The 13,566-nt window shown below is 37.2% G+C and overlaps 1 protein-coding gene across 1 annotated transcript in view; it reads left to right on the forward strand.

The window, feature by feature from the left end:
- CACNA2D3 (calcium voltage-gated channel auxiliary subunit alpha2delta 3) overlaps positions 1 to 13,566 on the forward strand; it is a 1,058,263-nt gene that overhangs the window by 499,523 nt on the left and 545,174 nt on the right. Inside the window, 1 exon segment of the mRNA XM_016424623.2 lies at positions 123 to 197. Within this exon segment, the coding sequence (XP_016280109.2) occupies positions 123 to 197 (75 nt within the window).

Below are 13,566 nucleotides of genomic sequence, written 5' to 3' on the forward strand. Positions count from 1 at the left end.
TCCTGTCATCTTCTGAGTGTGCATATGCATGTATTATGTGACTCCAAATTGTCAAATTAAACGGCATCTTTCAAGACCCTGAAATAAACATTCCTTTGTGGTTGTTTTTCTTTCCTTTGCAGTATAATGAAGAACTCCACTATGTCGAACCGTGCTTGAATGGGACCTTAGTCCAGGCAGACAGGACCAACAAGGAGGTAAGGAGGGGCAGAGAAGCTGAAGGGATCAAATGACTGGTTGATGCAATTGGTTGACTAGGAAAACCTTTGTGAGTAAGCTCAATCATAGTTTATTAAAATAAAAATAAATAAGTGACTGTGCAGCCTATTCAAAGTGAATTTACTCCCTGTTCCAATGAGTGAGGCATTTAATTGTTTGGTTCAAATCATCATATGAAAATGCAATTGAAATGAAGATGCTGTTTCATTTTTTTATGTGTTCGATTTCCCTCCTGAGCAGAGCCTTTGAACTTGAATACTTTTAATTATATGAGGTTTTTATTTTCTTATTTGAAAATAAGTTGTTGTAAGCCCTACTAATTCTGTGAAGGTCTTCTTTGCTTTAGGAAATATTATAAACATAATATATGCACATGTATATATGTTTCCTAATAAATATGACTAAAGTGAATTTCTATGAATGAAAGAAATATCCCTGATGACTTTCTACATCATCCTGAAAATTTCTCCCTTTCCTGGATATCCCAAATTCCAAATTGAAAATCTGGCAAGAGATGGAATAAATGTAGCACCCAAACCTGTGGCATGTTGGATATTGTAAAGAAGGAACTGTGGCATAGTTAAAAGGGTTCTGTTTTTGAAGTTGGAAGCCATTGGTTCAAATTACAGTTTTGTCACACACTAGCTCTGGGACCAGTTTGGCAAGTCACCAAACTTCCCAGAGCAGTCTCAGTTTACCTATCTGTATAATGACTTCATTGGATTATATGGCCTCTCTACTTCATTCCAGGTGACTGTATGAGTCTATTACCTTATACTTTTGAACTTGTAAAGACCTACACATGAATTATCTTGCTTGGGCCTCACAGCAACTATAAGAAGTAGCACTGTAACATGGGTGTAAACTTACTAATGGTGATGAAAATATAGTTAACCACTCATAACTTTCTGTCTTGTCCTTTTGCAACTCACAAAGAAGCAGACTTGCCTAATTAACAATCTAGGAATATAGTATGCATAAGCGAGACCATGTGGCGCCATCCATGGGCTATCAGTTAACTGATTGGGTCAGAAGGTATTTACTTACTGCACATGAATGGACTTTTCCATTGGTTGCAGGATGGCCCACTCTTCAGCAGCAGACATTTCAACTATATAGGAGAAAACTATTCTCTACTTCTCTCTGCCAGAGTTCTACAAAGTATGGATGCAATGGCTGGCCCTAGGTTGTATATAGATCTAGGGATATAATATAAACTGGTTTATTCTCAAAAATTATTAAAACAAGAACATCCCTTATCTCCATCCTCAGTCATAGTAAAACCTCCACCAACTGAACACCATTCAAAGGTCTTGATTTGTTTCAATGGCTTTGCCATTTATTGAAATGCACTTAGAAAACTGTTAGTGACAGATTGATAATTCAAGGCTCATCCAAATCCTTTAACCAACATTTCATTCAGCTCATCCTTCCATGCTTCAAATTCCTGCACCCATCCACCACAATTCTCATATCTGTCCCAGATTTCTTCTTTGCTATGCTCATCTTTGGATTTAATGGTAATATAAGTGGGAAGATCATAGGGGTGAAACTTTCCTGGCTCACTGGGAATTCCCTTCCTCTCAGAATCCTTTCTTTCCATGTAGCATGGTCATGAAATACTTTAGTATTAGACCAGGATTCAACATGAGGTGAATAATAGGACGGATGCCCTTTCCAAGAGTAAAGAGAGCATGCCAGGTCAAGAACAGGGAGAGGGATCACTTGGGCACCTTATCTTTTAATATTTGATATGAATCTACCATTGGACCAAGCTCATACCCAGGTGGTATACTCCACTACACAGATATAGGTATAATTATTCCCATCATACCAATTCAGAAACTATGACTCAGAGGGAACTTTTGTGAGCCCCTAGATATTTCTGACTGAGTCTTAAATTTGACTGATGATACCACACTCTTTTCTGCCATTATAAAGTAGCATCATTGTGCCTATTGGGAGTTGTAATCACAACCACTATGGGATTTTTCCAACTTGTTACTCTCAAATCATAACCCTTAAAAAAAACCAAGTGAGCAGAAAAAGTTGTGATTTCTTAGGGCCAAGGAACTTGGCAAAGTGAGACCCTAGAGGACCAGATAGTACAAAGTATGTCTGCAGCCATCTTTTTTCCCCTTAGGTATTTGGAAGTTCCGTGATTATTTTTACACCAGTGAACTGGTCAGGAAAAATGATTTAGTTTAATGCAAGAGAGTTGAGTAGGAGCAGATGCAGGGAAATGAAAAATCAAGCTAGAGTTTTAGGGGGAAACTACATACAAATCCTAATACAGGGGTTATTCGGGGGAAGGAGTAAACTATTCCGGAAAGTTGTATTCCTGAATTCATCTTCTAGGTTAAAAGAAATAAAATGAAAACCTACAGTGAAATTTCTTTGGCAATTTTCTTTTTGGCTGCTGGAGCACAACTCTGGCTTTTTTTCTCATTAAGGACAATGTGATATCCTCCAAATCTCACAGACAGGTGTCTACTGACAACATCTGAGAAATTAAAAAGAGAAGATGACTCATCTATGAAAAGCTGGGTCCAGGCTGCTTCCAGAAGCCATGTTCATCAATGGGACTTTCAAATGTGAGCTTAGGAACCTGTGTGGGAGGAAATTAGGTGGGACTTCCCATTGCAAATTGACTCTGAAGAACTGTAGATTGATGTTAGGGAACACAGTGCAATGGACAGAGAATTAGATGGCCTTTGAGGCAGAAAGACTCAGGTTCACCTTTTGCTCTGCAATCATCTAACTCTTGTATGAATCTAGTATAAATTTATGACTTTTAAAAAGGAAAGTTTTGAAAATCCATTTCAGTCTCACCCACAACTTTTGTTGGGACTCCTATGCATAGTATGGGACGATGCCAGTGGCCTCATGACTCCGTGGCATCTTGCCTCTTGTCCCACAGGGCATCTGACATCCCCAAAGCTAGCCTCTGACCTATACTGTGGTCAAGTATATCCAACCAGGGATACCCAAAGGGAGTGATGTCACTGGGGGAATAAATGAGGGATCCAAGAAGCAGCAGCACTCTCTTTGGGCATGCCTGGTGGGGAAGCTTGGGCAGGGAGCAGCAGGAGTGAATGGAGATGTGAGGTGAGCATTGAGCTCAGATTGGATGAGTACCCAGCCATGTGATTAGGTGTCTTTTCTTTCTCTAACCCACATTCACTATCTCATAAATAATTATAAATTAGTATATAATCTTCAGATAATTTTAATCCTAACCCTGTGTGACCTGAGGAAGACATATAATCCTTGTATACCTCAAGCAAATAAGAAAATGAATGGCTAAACAGTTGCCAAGCTATACTGGGAGAGAACTTCCATATGTATGTGTACAGATGTCTACGTATATATATATATATATATATATATATATATATATATATATATATATATATATATACACATTCATATATTTGCACATACATATGAACATATATATTGATATAATATAGCTATAGTATATACATATATAATATAGCTATATATAATAATTATATATTAAATGGATATACATATTTATATAGCATAGATCAGATATATAATACAATCTCTTACTCTCTCTAGATACACATGTATATTTCATATATATATAATACACATGTGAATTTTCCTATTTTATACCCTAGGTAATATAATCCACTGCAGGTTTCCAAATAGCTAAGTGATGTCATCCAAACTAGGTTTCATGAAAATTACTTTAGAAGTATTAAAAAACATTTAGAGTAGAGCAGTCATCAAGCATTGGAGGTGAGAAGTGAGGCTATTATAATAATCAGTCAACAAGGACTGATCAAGAAATGACTATGTGCCAGGGACTATGTTAAGTGCAGGGAGATTCAAAGGCAAAAGCAAAGCCATCTTTGCCCTCACAGAGCTTATGTCCTAAAAACGGGGAAGGGGAAAACTAGAGCTAGATATATAGAATATGTATATACAAAACACAATGTTTTCTCTCTCTGTGTAAAATGATGTTTGTAAAGATATCTTATTTTACCAATGCCATGAAATAATTTTCTACATACATTTTCTGGAGTTATTTGATCCAAAATGTCTCCCTTCCTTCCTTCTCACCCTTTCCTCGAGCTGGTAAGCAATTTGATCTGGGTTATACCTGCATTATCATGGAAAACATATATCCATATTATATATATTTGAAAACAGCATTTTACAAAATGACTCCAAGGTCCTTCTGGGAGGGGGCACAATAACAGTTGTAGGAGCAGGAAATGCTTCCTTAAGGACATATATCTTGAAGAGGACCAAGAGGGCCAAGAGAGTGAGATGAGGAAAGAGTGCATTCTCAACATGGGACCCAGGCAGTGCAAGAGCACTGAGATGAGAAATGGAGCATCTAGGGAGGGAGGAGCAGCTCATCTCTGTCCATCTTCTAATCACTAATGTAGCTCAGCCCCTGCCCCAAGCTCATGTTTGGGTGGTGTTTGCTTGTTGATGTAATAGGCTGTTGTAGAAGTTTGTTGAGCAGCAGGAACTGAACCTCTGGACAATCAGTTTGGCAACTGCCTTAAATATGAATTGTAATGCGTAATCCTCACGTCAGAGAAGCCACAGGGGAGACTATTGTAATAGTCCAGGGAGTAGGTGATAAATGCCTGAGCCAGAATGGTGGCTGGATGAATGGAAGAGAAAAGTGGTTTGTGGATGAATGTTGTGGAGATAGAAACAGCATTTGGCAGTGGATTAGATCTGTGAGGGACTGCAGAGTCAGGCATGATGAAACGAGGTTAAAAACCTTGGTGACTGGAAGGATGATAATTGGGGAGTTTGGAAGAAGGGTAGATTTGAGGGGAAAGATAATGAGTTCTCTTTTAGAAATGAAGAGTTTGAAGTGCTTCTGGAACATCCAGTCTGAAATGTTCAATAGGCAATTGTTAACGTGGCACTGCTACTCAGAACAGAGATAAGGATGGATATTCATCTGGTAATTATCTACATGAGAAAGATAAATGAACATATGGGGGCTGATGAAGTCACTAAGAAAGCATGTGGAGAGAACAGAAAATATGGGACAAAAACCTTGGGGGCCACCAATGGAGTGTGACATGGATAATGATTATGCAAAGAAAACTGATGAGTTATTATGCGGGTAGGAAGAAAATTAAGAGAATGCAGTGCCCCCTCCAAAAACCCAGATACAAGAGATTTTCCAGAACTAGAAGACAGTCAATTGTCAAATATAGCAGAAGAATAAAAGGGAATGGAAACCGAATAAGGTCTATTAGATATGGTAATTCAGAAATCATTGGTAACTGTTGAAAGGAATTTCAGTTGAGTAATAGAGTAAGAGGCCAATTGGTAGGGTTCTGAAAAGAGTGAAAGGAGAGGATGGAGGGATCAACTATAGATGGCTTTTCCAAGGAGTTTGACTGAGTAATGGAGAAGAGTTATAAAATTATAGCAAATAGACATAGTAATATCTAATGAAGCCTTCCTGAGGATAGGGGAGAATTTGTAGGCATCAGGGAAGAAAGTGGTATTATGGGAAAAAATGAAGATTACAGAGAGGATTTTAAGGTCAATCTGCAAGAGAAGAAAGGATCAATGAGAAGGATGGACCTTGGCAAGAAGGGCCATCTCAGATATTGGAGAATAAGAGGAGATGATGTGAGACAAAATGTGGAGAAAGGATATAGGGAGTATTTTCAGTAGAGAACATCAGTTTTTCAATTAAGTATGGAGTGAAGACCTCAGCAGAGAGAAATTGAGGCAAAAGGTGATGTAGATGGTTTGCAGAGAAAAGCGAAAGTTTGAGATAACTTTTGTGGAAAGTATAATGTTCTTGTTCACTCATTCAGTTGTGCCAGACTCTTTATTAAGCTGTTGGCCATAGCAATCCTTTGGGTGTTCTTGGCAAAGATACTGGAATGTTCTACCATTTCCTTCTCGAGTGGATCATTTTACAGGCAATCAGAGGTTAAATAACTTGCTTGGGGTCATACAGAAAGGAAATGTTTAAAGCTGTCTTTAAATTCAGATCTTCCTGAGGAGACCCAGCACTCTATCTGCTAAGCCACCTAGCTATCTCCTAAGCATATAGAGGTTAAATGACTTGCCCAAGGTTGCACATCTAGGTAGTGTCTGATGCTGGATTTGACATTAAGCATTCATGATTCCAGGCCCAGTGCTCTTAAGCACTGAACCAATCTGAGTCTAGAGAAAGCAGAAAAGACATTAAATTAAAGGAGACCTTAATGGTGAATGATGAAGAAAACATGAATTAGGATTTAGAAATGGTTGTGGAAAGCAAGGAATATATCAGGGTCACCTTAACCCTACTTAACTAAATACTCATCTCCTCATCCTGCCAACTACACTACCAAACAACTAACTGCACCACAAAACAGGAAAATGCAAAACGCAGAAACCAAAAAGAGCTCATGTGTCCATGACAAGGATACTGCTTTCAGCACAGATATTGTTCTCTTCCATCTTTGTAAAGTCAATAGTAGTATGTGCTCTGTAAAAGTTAGCAGTCATTTCACAAGTCTTAGCCTTGGGTACAAGCTTACATGTCCATCCAAAGGAAGGAAAAAAGATCAAGGAAAGACCTGTAATTCTATGGGTCCTCAACAGTTCCAGGATTAATCTCTTAGGACATGACCACGTTAAGTGACAATTACAAATGCCTATTCACTTTAATGCCTCTCAATCTGAAGATCTCTTTCTCCTTCTCAATCACAAATATACCCTGAATCCTAGGCTACAAACTCACATTTACTAGATATTTCAATCTCACATGAATACACTCTCAGAAATCCTAGTCACTAAATCCTTCCACAGTTCCTGTATCATAGCTTCTACATCAGTTTATTAAACCATTTGACAACATCCCCCAACTCAGGTTACTTTCTGAGTCTGTTCAATATCCAGGAAGTATTACAGACATTTCCTTCCTTTTGAAGCCATTCCTACAATGAATAGAGAAGGAGGTATGGGGTGGGGATTTTTCTTTAATAGTATACATCTACATCCCTGCCTTTTCTCAGTTCCCACAGCGACTTGAGGTCTTGACAATGGATGTATAGGAGGTTGGATGGATGACTGAGAAATGATGCAAAGCTATAACTGACAGTATGTGGTGAATGAAGGGGAAAAAAAAAGGAATAAAAGATTATTTCGAGAATCCTTATCATTGGCAGAAATATGGCCCTTTCCACAGAAAAGGAACTTTCAGAGAGGAATATGTTTTAGAGGGAAGAAGATTTAGTTGTGTTGCTGTTGATTTTGAAAGACACAATATCCAGGGAAGATCTTGAACAAATGGTTATTAACATGGGACTGAGTCTCAGGTAAATGGTCAAGGTTGAAGATAGTGCTTTACATTCATTTGACTAAAGATGATACTTGCATCTATGGAAGTGAATTATTTTAGCATTATAGAGAAAAGATTTGTATTTTACTTGTATGCCTCCATGTGTTTCTTTCCAATCTTTGGGTCATGGACATCTATACTTATTTTGAGAGCATGACATGTTCAAAGACTCAAAACCATATAACATCACCAGACCATCTCTGTTAAAAAACAAAACAAAACAAAATGAAAAGAGATTTTGTCCTGAATAGCACAAAAGAATCATGAAAATTACTTCATCATTTCCAAATGTAATCTAAGCAATTTCTTGTCCCCTCCCCATTTCACTTTCATCCCCAGTCAATGGAAAATGCTGATCACATCAGCTCCAAAAAAATTACATGAATTCACTAAAGAGATATCTCATTAAAAAAAGATCAGCACAACAATTCATACAGGAAAACTAAATGGATGAAAAATACCAATTTGACCATACTGTAGCTGAAGGCAAACCTATTTTTTATTTTATTTTTTTGTTTGGTCAATTTCAAACATTATTCCTTGGTTACAAAAATCATATTCTATTCCTCCCTCTCTTCCTCATTTCCCTCCCATAGCTGATGCACAATTCCACTGGGAATTATGTGTGTCCTTGATCATAACCCATTTCCATGTTGGTGTTTGCATTAGGATGTTCATTTAGAGTCTATTTCCCCAGCATATCCCCTCGATCCATGTAATCAAGCAATTGTTTTACTTTTGTCTTTCTACTCCCACAGGTTTTCCTCTGAATGTGGATAGTGTTCTTTCTCATAGATCCCTCTTGGTTGTTCAGGATCATTGCATAGACAAACTCATTTTTAATAAGCATCTTATCTCAAGGCATATGGGAAGACAAAAGATGTGTTGTAATAGATGAAATAGGAATAGGGAAATAAATAGTAGAGGCCAGATGGATTTAACTAGATATGTGGAAATGAACCACTAATACAAAAAGACCTTCCAATCATCTTGAAAATAATACTCTCACTTCAAGACAGTGCAAATACCAGTTGTTGTGTCTGATTTTTCTGATCTCCCTCTCCACAGTTTTTATAACTTAATAATATCATCTAATCTTTAATCTCTCTCTGTCTACTAAATACTTCTCTGATATATATATATATATATATATATATATATATTCCCACATTTCCCCCCCAATTCTTAAATAACTCCTACTTGTTCCATCCCTCTCACTCTTGAAGCTATCATCCTATTTCCTCCTTTGTGTGACTAAACTACTTAAGAAGACCATCTATAATCATTTGTTTTACTCCTTTTCTTCTAATTCTCTGTAGTTTGGCCTCCAACCTCATCATTCAACTGAAATTATATAATGTTAAAAATCTAATGGCTCTTATCCCTTCAATTCTCATTCTTCATGACATCTCTGTAGTCATGGACACAAGACCTCTCATCTTTGATCCTCTCTCCTCTCTAGGTTTTCATGACATTGTTTTTGCCTGTTTCCCCCCCTATGAATCTGCCTTCTCAGTTTCATTAGATGGAGCTTCATCAAGCTTACATCCTCTAATTGTGGCTGTCCCCAAGGGTCTGCTATTGACCCTCATTTCTTCTTCCTTTGTATGGTCTCTTGTTGATCTCATCAGCTCTCATGGATTCAATTATCATTTCTACAGATGGCTCCCAGATTTATTTATATAACCCTCACCTCTTTCCTGACCTCCAGTATCACATTACCAACTGCCAATTGGACATCTTTAACTGGATATTTCATTATCCTCTAAAACTCAACATGTCCAAAATATAACTCATTATTCCTACCCTCTCCTTCCCTTATTCTGAACCTCCTTATAAAATTCACTGCCATACTAGAAATCAGACTTGAAACCCAAGTGTCATCCTTAACTCTTTTCCCTCTTTCATCATATATATCCAAATAGTGGCCAAGTCTAAATTCACAACATCTCTTGTATACATTCTCTTCTTTCCACTAACATAGATGCCACCCTGGTGTAGGTTCTCATAATTTCATTCTTGGGCTATTGCAATACACTGCTGATTAATCTCCTTGTCTTAAGTCTTGCCTTACCCCCACTCTGTCACCTTCAAACTGATCTTGCTAAAGCATCAACCCAAACATGTAACTCCCTTGCTCAGTAAACTCCAGGGTTTCTTTATTCCCTCCAGCATAAAATATACAACCCTCTGTTTGGCTTTTGAAGCCCTTCACAGTATTGGTCCTTCCTACATAATAATAAATATTTGTCAACTTTGTCTGACTGAAATAATCCATACCATACATGCTACAGTTTGACAAATTGAGTCTCCATTAGTCTGCCATGGGTGGAAATTTTCCAAAATCTCTGATCTTCTTCTGTGAAAAAAACTGAGCTTCATCCAAGAACAACAACAAATTGTTCTTGGGGAAGCAAGGAAATTCTTGGTAATATTTTTAGTAGTTCTTATGGGTTGTCTTCTGACCCCAAGTGGGATGATCAAAATAGCAAACAGGATCAGCAGTGACTTACGTGGGTTTCTGATATTTCTTGGTTTTATAACAAATTTATCCAAACAAACCCTAAACGGAGTAAGGAGAAGTAGTGGCTTTCCTAACAGCTTCATTATGAAACCAAAGCAAATCAATATCAGCCAGCCTCCTTGCCTCCTCTCTGCTCCCTACCCTGTGTGCTCTCCCTATAGAGAAACCACAGCAAGCATAATCTTCAGGTTTGATATGTGTTTCAGAGTCCAAAAGTGGAGTCAGATGGAGGTTTTCTCATTCAGATTCTATATTTAAAAACTGGGCCCAACAAATTTATTCTGGTTTTAGAACCAAAAAAATGGAAAAAAGGAAAGAAAAGAAAATGAAGATTTAATACTTAAGTCAGCAAAACAAAATCTCCATAGAAATGAAAGGATCTCTAAAGATTTAAAAGACCTGAAGATCCCACAAGGTCATTGTCTGGTGGTGACACCATTTATATGTATATGTATGAAAGATACAGGACTTAGAGAATCTGAAAATGTAAAGGGATTTTGGAGACCATCTAGTTCAACTCATACTTGAATTAAAATGCATTCCATACATTCCTGATAGACCTCTACTCAGAGACATCTAGTGATAGAAGATGTCTTTAAGACAACATATTCCTTTATTCTTTTGGAAATTTTATACAAAATGTATTTTATTTATATATAAGCACATATGTAAATGAATCTACAAATATAAATAAAATATATAGATATTTATAGAGATATATAAAATATTTATACATATATATTAAGAAAAATTAATGTTGAATTATATTATTTATTAGCAACATTTCTCTGTGAAAGCTTTCTTTGAAGTTCAGCCTGCTCTTAAGCTAAAGTAATTTACTCCTGGGTCTCAATGCTTCTAATTGGGCTGGGAGCTTTGGCTTTCCTTAAAGGCTTTGAAAGGATAAAGGCACTTTATCTATAAATAAGATTACCACCTCCCCAAGGTAATTGAAAGCAGGTTGTGTTGGCTATCTATTCCTAGCTGGGTGAACCTTCATCTCCCTGAAGAATAAGCCTCCATCACTCTGTGATGAAGTAATGGGGGAAGAGATGTCTAAATCCTTCTCTTTAAAAATATTCATCAGTTGGGACTGCCATGGGAGGTCCCAAGGAGGATGAACTGTCAAGTGTGTGTGTGTGTGTGTGTGTGTGTGTGTGTGTGTGTGTGTGTGTGCTTCATTAGCATAGAACCATTTTAGTGATGAAACAGACTCACTTCCCTCCATGTAGATCAGACTTTGCTTTCCAATTTAGCATCCAAAGAAATTGTCTAGGTCACCATGCCTTTAATTCTTCCCCCATCTTATAACCAATCTAATTATGTTTATCAATAACTTGATCAAAATTATGCATCTTAAAACTACTTTGAGATCCTCCAACTCAAACACTGAACTTTAAGATTCAAAAAAATTACTTAACTTCCTCAAAGTCATAGAAATAGTCCTGGATCTTGTTTTGAGCACAGGTTTTCTAATTCAAAAGCAGTTCTCTTCCTCTTTCTTAGCTAATTATTCATTAATCTGAATACTGCTTTCTGGGATAAAATAACACAAGTCCAGTGTCTCTTCAAGGTGAAAAGCAAAATTGGGTTTTGAGAAGCATCGAAGGACTGGAAATTCAAGGAGATAGTTATTCTACCTCATCCTACTGTAGTCAGATTCAGGTCATGTATAAAAATCCCTTAAGGGAAATATACATCCCACAACACACTATATCTGAATATTAGGACTTTTCTCGACTGGGGGCTTCAAGCTATCATGATTGCACTAACATTATTTCTTTTGTAATTAATCATTAATCAATAACTAAACATTTGTTAAGTAACTACAACATACCAGGGACTGTGCTAAGCCCTGAGAAGAAAAAAAGGAAAACGATAATCTATACCCTCAAGGATCTTTCATTATAATGGGGGGGGGGGGGAAGCATACAAACTAATATGTACAGGCAAGCTATGTATAGGATAAAGAAACAGAGGAAAGACATGAATTAAGAGGGGTTAGGAAAGGTTTCCTGTAAAAAATGGGATTTGAATTGGGATTTAAAGGAAACGAGGGAAGCTAGTAGGTGCAGTTGGGGAGATATAGTGTTAGAGACATGGTGGATAGCCAGAGAAAATGTCCATAACTGAGAAATAGAGAGCATTTTCATGCAACACTCGGGAGGCTAGTATGACTGGATCAAAGAACATATTTAAAAGACTCCTAAAACAGTAGAGGAAGGAGCTACATGTTCCTGAGACCCATTATGTCACCCCTATAGTAAAGATGAGCTATTATAACAAAAAGAGGATTATTAAGTCAGTGGCATCTAATGTAAAAAAGGAAAGGAGGGTGGTAGAAACTGGTGAACCTAGATAATGTAAGTATGGTCGGCTCTGCCTTTTCTAGAAGGTCAGTGGAGGAAGAAGCATTATGTACTTTCCAGAATGACACCCACAAGCATTTTTTAAATTCAAATCTTATTTTAATTTTTATTCTGAATTCTGTTTCCTCCGTGCCACTCTCCTACCAATTGAGAAGTCAAAAAAATAAACCCATTACAAATATGTAGTTAGAAGACCCTGGTATGAACTACTGAAAGAATTCAGGACATCTTGTCAAAGGATTTTTAATCAACGTACCATCGTCTTTTTGACATTGTTGAAGTATGGGCCCACCTGCATTCAAGGGGACCAACTGAATATCTACTAAACTGTTTTTCCCATTGCAATTTAAATAATAATTTACATATATGCTTCAACAACCGCCATGTTTGAATACCTAATGAGACCAGCAACAGCTACGTGGCATCTCCTAATCCTTGATACTAACTCTCAGGATGCTGTCTGGATGCTTTCCTATTCTCTCCTCCAGGATTGGATTACTTTCTTCATCCTGAGACACTCTGCTAAAATATACTCATAACACCAAAACTACACTTGATTCTTTCCCTGGATTCCTCTGACTTCTACATATGCATAAGAAATTCTGATATTTAAATCATGGTGCTTGGCTAGGAAATGCTACTTGGATTAATGGACTCTCCACTTAACTTTTAAATTGTGGATTTCTAGTAATTATTTTATGGTCTTGAGACAGCAAGACATGAATTCAAAGGGCTCCAGGCACTTAACAATTGGGTGACAATGGGCAAGTCATTTAACCTGTTTGCCTCAGTTTCCTCAAGTGTGAAATGAGGGCAAAAATCACAACTACTTTCCAGGGTTCTGGTGAGGATTAAATGAGATAATATTGGCAAATCACTTATCACAGTATCTGGCATGTAATAGACACTAAATATTTGATCCTTTCTAAGCCCTGTGGATATATTGATTTTATTGTTGCAGATGCCTCCTGTTGCACTTAGGAGGTCTTTGTTCTGGTCTTGATGATGCCTCTTTGTACAAAGTATGGGCAATAAAAGTGGGCAATGATAATGGTTTCTTTTTAAAATTTTCTTTTTAAAAATCTGTCTGAGAATCAATATTA

Source organism: Monodelphis domestica, chromosome 7 (genome assembly GCF_027887165.1).
Source record: "Monodelphis domestica isolate mMonDom1 chromosome 7, mMonDom1.pri, whole genome shotgun sequence".
NCBI classification, from domain to species: Eukaryota; Metazoa; Chordata; class Mammalia; order Didelphimorphia; family Didelphidae; genus Monodelphis; species Monodelphis domestica.